This window comes from Mesocricetus auratus, unplaced genomic scaffold (assembly GCF_017639785.1).
Source record: "Mesocricetus auratus isolate SY011 unplaced genomic scaffold, BCM_Maur_2.0 Super-Scaffold_100053, whole genome shotgun sequence".
Taxonomy (NCBI): Eukaryota; Metazoa; Chordata; class Mammalia; order Rodentia; family Cricetidae; genus Mesocricetus; species Mesocricetus auratus.
The window spans coordinates 2,061,363-2,070,827 of NW_024429230.1; the positions used below are offsets into that span (position 1 = coordinate 2,061,363).

The 9,465-nt window shown below is 43.1% G+C and overlaps 1 protein-coding gene across 3 annotated transcripts in view; it reads left to right on the forward strand.

Annotated features, from left to right (window-relative positions):
• Samd8 (sterile alpha motif domain containing 8) overlaps positions 1-4,395 on the forward strand; it is a 43,017-nt gene extending 38,622 nt beyond the window's left edge. For all 3 annotated transcript variants that reach the window (XM_005083524.4, XM_013123174.3, XM_040735902.1), the window contains one exon: positions 30-4,395. In XM_005083524.4, coding sequence (XP_005083581.1) covers positions 30-334 — 305 coding nt within the window. In that variant the 3' untranslated portion in view covers positions 335-4,395. The remainder of the gene's footprint in view (positions 1-29) is intronic.
• Positions 4,396-9,465: the final 5,070 nt, after the last annotated feature.

Here is a 9,465-nt window from a genome sequence, read left to right on the forward strand (position 1 = left end):
TTTAAATGACCCTTCTGTCCTTTTCCTAGACACGCCGAGAAGCTGGAATTTCTTGCACACGCTCTCCTGGGTTCTCAACCTCTTTGGGATCTTCTTCATCTTGGCTGCCCATGAGCATTACTCCATTGATGTCTTTATTGCCTTTTATATCACAACGAGACTCTTTTTGTACTACCATACTCTGGCCAATACCAGAGCCTATCACCAGAGCAGGAGAGCGAGAATCTGGTTTCCTATGTTCTCTTTCTTTGAATGCAATGTTAATGGCACAGTACCTAATGAATATTGTTGGCCATTTTCTAAACCAGCAATAATGAAAAGACTAATTGGTTGAAGATTATCATTGTAATGAGTTTGTTAAATATACAGTAGTTACGGAATGAAAATGAATAACTTTGCTTTGTCCCCAGGTTGTTCCTGGATATGTTGCATTTTGACATATATGTTGACAGGTTTTCTGTTCTGAGCAAGGCTGTGACTATAAAACTCAAGAAAGAGCAACCAAGACTCCTTGCCTGGCAGCTTGAACAGAGCTCCAGGAGAGATTTCCTTCACTGTAGGTGTGATGGGTGATGTCCAGCCATTTCCTGTGCATGTTGAGTGTTTGCTTTCTGAACTCAAGCACATTGGCTTGGGCTGGTTGATGGATTTCCAGTAGGACTCAAGTCAAGAGATCTTTTTTGAAGCTGTTTTTCCCCCCTACCGAGTGAGCTGTTCTCACTTGTTCATTGAACTAACCTGTGTCTGTGTGGGAAGTGACTGTCTTACTGGTAAACCTTTGAACCATTTCTAAGAAAAACATATTGAACACAGCAGCTTTCATCAAACAAGTAGAGACTGGGAGGACCACCTGTCAGGTGTCACTGACCTTCCCACTAAAGCATTTCACCATAGGTGCAGTTCCTGTTTTGTTTTGAAGCTTCAGTGTGAATAATAGTAAGGATTTTTGAGGGAAAACGGCTGTGTTCATAATAACAGTGTCGTCTGAGTGCTGTAAGTATTGGAATAAATTTGTGTTGCAACAGTTAGTTAGGCAGATGATAGCCAATATAATGTTTTTTATTGATGTGATTTAGTGAGACAAATAAGAGCGTTTTACCAGATGTTAAAGTTCTCATGTCAGTAAATAAGTAAATGTGCATGCAATGAAAAAACAAATCTACAGATTGTAGACATAGTGTTAACTCTTTGGGGTGTTTGTTTTGTTTTTTCTTGAAAGTTCTCATTCTTGGCCATTGAAAGTAAGCAGTCAGACATACTTGGACACAAAAAGCTTGTTGCTGTTTTTAAAAAAATAATTGTGTATATACATTCTTTCTGTAGTCTTAATTTGGCCGTCAAGAACTAAAATAAATTAGCTGCTGTTTACATAGAAAATTACCATCAGTAATTAATTTCACCTGTCGGATAATTTGTTACTTATTCTTTACCTTAGCCTGGTTATAGAATTGGAAATTGACCTTCAGCTTAAACAAGTAGAATGCTAATTGTGTAGTTTTTACATTCCATTTTAAAACAAGGACTTGGAAGAGAGGTTCTGGCATACTGAGGTCACAGTTCAACCACAGCAGAAACTTGGTCTTCTCAGTTTGGGTGAAATGCTCATTATTGCAGTTGGAGTCATAGTCCCACCCTCCCTGACGCTACCCCAGTGAAATTAGGAAAGGGAGATTAGGCAAGCAGGTTTCAGCCCATGCTTTAAACCTGAGTCTGCTGGAAACATCACTTGTTTATCACCTGAGAGATGATGTGAGCAACTCAAGTTTGATCGTGTCTTTAAATCTTATACTTCAGAATCTTATAGCATTTTAAATTGTTGGTTCTGTTACAAACCAGGATCAAAAATGCCAATATCTCATGTAAAGAAATTGCATAATCATGGAGGCCATGACCACCCCTCCTCTTACACCCCCACCCCTGACATAGCAGGACCCAATTTACCTAGGGGGAAACTAGTGTTGACTTTTGGGAGACTGTTCCAAAACCATGTGTCAACATTAACTTTAAAATGTTCACTACATTAATGGTAAATGTATTAACATCAGGCTTCTCTCCTCCATGTGGATTCTATCGTAGATCAAAACAGGAAAGTAAATGCCGCTAGCTTTTTGGCACTGTTGGTGGCAAGTGCCTAGCAGCAGCCTGCAGTGGGGATTGTGAGTGGGAATTGTGAGTGGCCTTGAAGTTACTCCCATTTTTTTTAGAGGAAAAGGTAAGCTAGATTATAATGTATTACCTATTGTGGGACCTCGTTTACATGAGTTAATCATCATCAGAGACAAAATTATTTTTCAGGTTTTGACACTGTACCTTTCCTCTTGTTGAAATCTTAACTTTGGTGAAGATAGAATTTATGTTTACATTTTGGGCTTGATGTGGATGGGGGGAGAGGCAGGCCCATGCTTTTGAACCTTGTATTTGATTCTGCAGTTGTACAAGGCTTTCACCCTTGACAGCTTACTACAGGAAGGAAGGAAGGAAGGAAGGAAGGAAGGAAGGAAGGAAGGAAGGAAGGAAGGAAGGAAGGAAGGAAGGAAGGAAGAAGGAAGGGCTCGAGTTATGGGATGCAGAGCAGGGTTCTGTGTGAAGTCCTGGTTTCTGAATGGCCTGTGTTCTAGGAACAGGGTTGTTCCCCTCCCTGTGGTGCTCGACCTGGGGCTGTGTGTGTGCCAGGCGAGTGAGTGCTCTGCTCTTGAAGCTGGTAGGACAGGAAGGAGGTTTTAAGGAAGATTAGCTTGCACATGTCACCACATACTCTGGCAGAGACCTTTTTTTGTCTGTTGCAGTTCCCAGTGAGGCTATCCTCCAGTTCCCTCTGAGCAGAATTGCTGTGGCAAAAGTACTCTATGCTTTTAAAGTCTTCCAAGCCAAGAAAAACCACTGCCAGGAGCATGGCATTGACACTGTGAGGGGTGATGGCCCTGCCCTAGCTGCCTGTGTTGTGACTGAGAATTCGCAAAAATCTGTGGTGTATACGTGGAGAACAGAGGAGTGAAATAAATCCCTTTATAACAGAGAAGAAGCTGTCTGTTTTAGGAACATTTGTGCAAAACCCTTTGTTGTTGTTGTTTTTGTTTGTTTGTCTGTTTTTTTGTTTTTGTTTTTTGTTTTCAGGAAGGGTTTCTCTGTGTAGCCTGGGCTGTCCTGGAATTCAGTCTGTAGATCAGGGTAGCCTTGAACTCAGGGATCCACCTGTCTTTGCCTCCCATACTGGGATTAAATTCAAATTCATGACAAAAACCTGTTTTGTTTTTATTCAGCAAGAAGCAGTTTTATCACTTAAAGATTCTAGACCCACAATGCCTAAGGATGCATTCTTAGACTCTCTGATTTAATACACTTGCTGATTTGATAGTCTTGTAGACAGAGAGAGAGCCTATAATGAAAACAGTGATGGTCTAGTCAGCCACCTGTCAGTTCTTTATGGTCTCAGACTTTGGAGACAGAAAATTCTTTAGAATAGTTTACTTGCTTTTCTTCATACAGTGAAAGCCACCAAAGCATGTCAGTTTTAATGACAACTTTACATGACAGTTTTGACAGTTGATGTTTATTCAGAAGAGAGCTTGGCCTCATTCGCCCCTATGCCTCCACAGCTGGGGACTGTTAGATCCCTTTGAAGCTCAGACAGCTTCGGCTGACCCATGGGAAGAGAGGGATCTGTTTGTTTCTTCTCTTTGTGAATAGCTTTACATGAATAAACTCCTGTAGAAGGAAGTGTCGGTTTGTCAAGTCAGTGGCACTAATTTCTCAAAACAATGTGATGATTATTGTATCAAACTCAGTACAAATGTCCATGAACTCTAAACTGTTTCTCCAGCTACATTAAGTAGTTTTTGAGACACATTTACTGTATGTTAATCAAAGGACTCTTTATTCTGTGTATTTCTTGTCTTGGCATAAGGAAGCTTTGTGCTTTGACAGGAGAAGGAATGTTATGGAGTTGTTGTTTTTTTTGTTTTTCATTGTTATTTCACATCTCTTTTAATCTGAACTACTGGATTTTCTGAAAAACTAAACAGCCTGCTATTAACATCTTTAAAATGTTTAATTTTAATAGTTTTTCATTTGAAGAATTCATGGGTTAGGGTTAGAACAATGAAATGTTTCTGATACGAACAAAGGAACTTTGGTACTCAGAAGAGAAGCAGTTTGCTGGGCTAAGCCAGGCCTGTTTAGTTTGGGGATTCTACCTAAAGGTCTCCCTGTCCACAGAGAAACTAGTGTTACTTGAAGATATGAAAGTTCCTGTGGTAGCCATACCTTGAAGCACAGTGTTGTATATAAGTAAATACCTGATTCTAAATTAAATCCAGATTTAACTAATATATTATTTTGTATCTTTGTTGTATTAAAATGTTTTAAAACACTAAAAATAAAACATTTGAAAGTTGACTTGTGCCTTATTTAAATATCCTTGCACTGATAATATACTGTGTCTTTGTTGTTTCAGACAGAGTCTGGCTGTGTAGTGTGGTCTGGTCTCTGACTCTGTGCGCTTCCTGGCTTTGACTGGTGCTCTTCTGCATCAGTCTCCTACTTGCTAGCACTGTCACATTCGATGGGATTCCAGTCATCATCCTCCCGCACCCATGCAGCTTAAAAAGGAAGTTAAATTACATTTCACAGCACACATGTGGAGGACTTGGTCACTGTTGACTCAGGAGTTGAACTGGGGTTGTCAGCCAGCACTCGGGAGGCAGAGGCGGGTGGATCTCTGAGTTCGAGGCCATCATAGTCTACAGAGCGAGTTCCAGGACAGCCTGGTCTACAGAGTGAGTTCCAGGACAGCCTCCAAAACAATACAGAGAAACCCTGTCTTGAAAACCCAAAACAAAAACTATATAGGAGATCCAATGAGAGAAGAGGAAAGCTCTAGAAGCTTTACTCTTTGGTAGTTCTAGGAGCTGGGAATGCGTGTGCACAGCTTGTAGGAAGCCTTTGACCCATAAGGAGGCAGGCACCAAAGGAAAGCTGCCGGCTGGTGTAACAAGATCTAGGATATCCTGGATCTCAGCCACTCCCAGAAGTGCGAGGCTCCCAAGCAGGAAGTTGCAGGGTCCTCCCTGCAGGTGGGGGTGGGGGGATTGCCGATCCAGCTGGCCTCTTGGGGGGGGTTGAGTGGGATGGTGAGTGTCGACGACTCAGACCCTTCCCCCATTAGTTACCAGGGAGAAAAAACCACACAGGAGGAGACAGTCAGGAGTCTGTCAAAGCAGGATCTCGATTTATTCCAACACAGGAACTTATATAGGACTGAGGTAGGGGATGGGAAACTTGGGATAGGGTAAGGTGAGGAGTTAAGGGTCAATAGTATTCCACCAAGCAGGCAGGTAGCTAGGCAGGGGGCAATCTTGCATCAGATCTGCCTGAGTGACCCCCACGTGGAGGTTACAGGTTAGAGACAGGTTGCTAAACTCTAGCCAGGCTCAGAAAGTTACACTGGGCCTCACATCTGAGTCCAAAACTCAAGTCAGGCTCAGGAGCTTACACTGGGCCTCGCATCCAAGCCTTTCTTAGGCCCAACAGGAAGTGGAATTGTAGCTAGCCCTAGGAGAAAAGGAAGTGACGAAGGAAACCCAGTTAGGTCCCTCAGCTGTAACTTGGACAGAACTAAACGACAGCTTTAAGACCCTTTGCTACAATAGTATGATATAAATGCCACATTCCCAGCTCAGGGTACTCCCTCCATGAACCAGAATAGAGAGTCACTTTGATCTGCTCATATTCTAGCCTTAGGAGTCCTGGATCAAAATCTGCAGATAATATCTAAACAAAATGGTTGTGAGATGCAGATTGGGCAGGTTTCATTAAGGAAAGGGCAAAGTGCATGAACTTTGAACCTATTCTTCATGGGGCTTGACTGGCAGAGACCCAGCTAAAGAGAGTTTGTGTAGCAGTGATGCAGTTTGAAGCATTCCAGCTCAGATGTTTGGTTTTTTTTTTTTTTTTTTTTTTTTTAGGGCAGGGTTTCTCTGTGGCTTTGGAGGCTGCCCTGGAAGTAGCTCTTGTAGACCAGGCTGATGTCTGTACCTCCCCGAGGGCTGGGTGCTGGGATTAAAGGCATGTGCCACCACCGCCCGACTTCTGTAGGAATTTGATAAGCAGCTGTCTAGGCAAGAGTCTAACTGGTCTTTATGATCACTTCACAGTGTGCCTGTGATTTTTTTAAAGATTTTATTTATTATGTATATAGTGTCCTGCCTGCATGTGTGCCTGCATGCCAAAAGAGGGCACCAGATCCCATTATAGACGGTTGTGAGCTACCGTGTGGTTGCTGGGAATTGAACTCATGACCTCTGGAAGAGCAGCCAGTGCACTTAACCTCTGAGCCATCTCATGCCTGTGATTCTTACTGTCTTTTAGGGAAGTTGCTGGTTTTACATGAATAAGTCATGAACATGAACGCCAGCTGAGCCCAGTGCTTGACTGGGCACAGTGTGGCCAATGTCCTTATACTAGTGCCTGACCTGCCCTGTCATTATGGATGGTATCCACCGGGCCTGTAACTGTAAGTCCTTCCTGCAGGTACTTGGGTGAGCAACAAGACCAGCAGTTGCTACAAGATGCTTTTAGGAAGGATTTTAAAGATACATGGATTTACTCTGGGTTAGATGCCTTCAGAATATTCAGGCATTTCTGATTATTTTTATAATTTTTTGTTTGTTTTTGTTTTGTTTTTTGAGACAGACTTTCTGGGCAATAGCCCTGGCTGTCTTAGAACTCACTCTTTAGATCAGGCTGCCCTCCAACTCAGAGATCTGCCTTCCTCTGCCTCATAAGTGGCCTGGCTCTGTATAATTATTAGAGCAATGAGTTGAGAACAGAGCTGTAATTAATATTCCATTGCTAAAGCTGGGCGGTGGTGGTGCACGCCTTTAGTCCCAGCCCTCGGGAGACAAAAGCAGGCAGATCTCTGTGAGTTCCAGGACAGCCTCCAAAACAATACAGAGAAACCCTGTCTCGAAAAACCCAAAAAAAAAAAAAAAATCCATTACTAGGAACTTGGTGTAGGTGGTGTGTTCCTCTGCATGTATAAGGTTTATTTATAGCCTAAGCTTCTAAAAAGTAAGTTGTTGGGCCAATGGCTTTCTATTTTTTGTTGTTGTTGTTTTGGGTTTTTTGTTTTGTTTTGTTTTGTTTTTGGTTTTTTGAGACAGGGTTTCTCTGTGGCTTTGGAGGCTGTCCTGGAACTAGCTCTTGTAGACCAGGCTGGCCTCGAACTCACAGAGATCCGCCTGCCTCTGCCTCTCAAGTGCGGGCCAATGGCTTTCTATGTTTTTTGTTTTTGTCTGTTTTTCTTTGAGACAGGGTCTCACTTTGTAATTTCCTGGGACTCTGTAGACCAGGCTGGCCTTGAACTCACAAGGTTGCTCCCTTCTAACTACGAAGTGCTGGGATTAAGAGGTGTGGCTGCCGTGTGCAACTTGGCTTTGTGAGTTTTAAAATTTGAATTTCAAGCCATCTTTAAAAGAGGTTGTACTGTCTAGCATACAGACTCAAACATCTAGTCCCAGTATTAGAAGGTGGAGACAAGAAGATCAGGGTCCTGTTCAGGGTCATTCTTGGCTACATAGGGCGTTCCATGCCAGCCTAGACTTCATGAAATCCTGTCTCAAAAAAATAAAGTATAACTTAGAATAAAATAAAACAGGCTATAATCTATTTTGCTGGGCAGTGGTGATGGACACCTTTAATCCCAGCACTCAGAAGCCAGAGACAAGCAGATCTCTGTGAATTCTAAGACAGCCAGAGCTATTCCACAGAGAAAACCAGAAAAACAAACAAAATAGAAAACTCAACCTATTTCTTCAGTAGCAATGTGTGAGCTTGCCAAACTAATGTGTTAGTGAGCCTTCTCGGTCTTGCCCATGTGATGGGCCGGCCACAGGCTGTTTGTGCGCTTGGAAGTGTTGTTCTTTGTTTTGAAGTGCTGGGTACATGAAAGGCTCTGCATGCACTGAAGCAGTAAGTCACACTCCCAGCCCAAGAATGACTGACTTCAGTTCCCAGCACACGCATGTTTTTTTGTTTTATTTTCTGGGACAGGGCTTCTCTGTGTAACCACTCTGGCTGTCATGGAACTCACTTTGTTGACCAGGTTGGCCTTTAACTCACAAGAGATCCACCTGCCTCTGCCTTCTGAGTTCTGGGACCAAAGGTATATGCCAGTACTGCCCAGCAATTTATAGCATAATCGTTAACTTAGCCATCCATTGAAAACTTTTTCTTCCCAGCCAGAGAGATGGCTCAGAGGTTAAAAGTACTGGCTGCTCTTCATGAGGTCCTGAGTTCAATTCCCAGCAACCACATGGTGGCTCACAACCATCTGTAATGATCTGGCGCCCTCTTATGGTGTGCAGGCACACATACAGGCAGAACACTATACATAATAGTTTTTGTTTTGTTTGTTTAGTTTTTCAAGACAGGATTCTCTGTGTAGCTTTGGCAGGCCTGGAACTTGCTCTTGTAGACCAGGCTGTTCTCGAACTCAAAGAGATCCACCTGCCTCTGCCTCCTGAGTGCTGGGATTAAAGGTGTGCACCACCACCACACTGGAAATAAATCTTTTTTTTTTTTTTTTTTTTTGGTTTTTCGAGACAGCGTTTCTCTGTGGTTTTGGAGGCTGTCCTGGAACTCACTTGGTAGTCCAGGCTGGTCTCGAACTCACAGAGATCCGCCTGCCTCTGCCTCCCGAGTGCAGGGATTAAAGGCGTCGCCACCAACGCCCGGCATGGAAATAAATCTTTAAAAAAAAATTCTTAAAAAAAAATAAAAAGGCCAGGCGTTGGTGGCACACGCCTTTAATCCCAGCACTTGGGAGGCAGAGGCAGGTGGATCTCTGTGAGTTCGAGACCAGCCTGGTCTACCAAGTGAGTTCCAGGACAGCCTCCAAAGCCACAGAGAAACCCTGTCTCAAAAATAAATAAATAAATAAATAAAAATAAAAATAAAACATTGTTTTCCCTGACCACCTGGGAAAGGCCAACTCCTATCTAGTCCTAGGGAGAGTTAAAAAGATACACTTGCATGGTGTGTTTTCAAGTTCTGTGAGGATAATGTTGCCCATCTAACTGCCAGCATCGTTGACTGGCCTTACTGTCTTCTGTTAGCTATTCCAAGGACTCAGACTTGTCTGTCGTGGGAGGAGGACTGACTCCGTTGTAGCTATGTAGGGTCAGAGATGGAAGATAAATAAATGGTGGGTACCTTGAAGCTGGTGCTTCAGTTATAAAAGTTACATCCTTGTCCTCAGGAATCTTCCTTCTAGATACAGCTGTGTGAAAGATAAGAGCATCACTGTGGGTCTCTCCTGGACACAAGGGAGTTAATAGAGTAGCAACAGAGGCCAAGGACTGGGTGTGACTGCTGCCTCCTCTTGCCAACATGCCTCAGAGCCGTAAAGACGTTACGTAATAGCAGACATGGTCGGACACTCCTCATTTTGCCGCTTCATAAAAAATC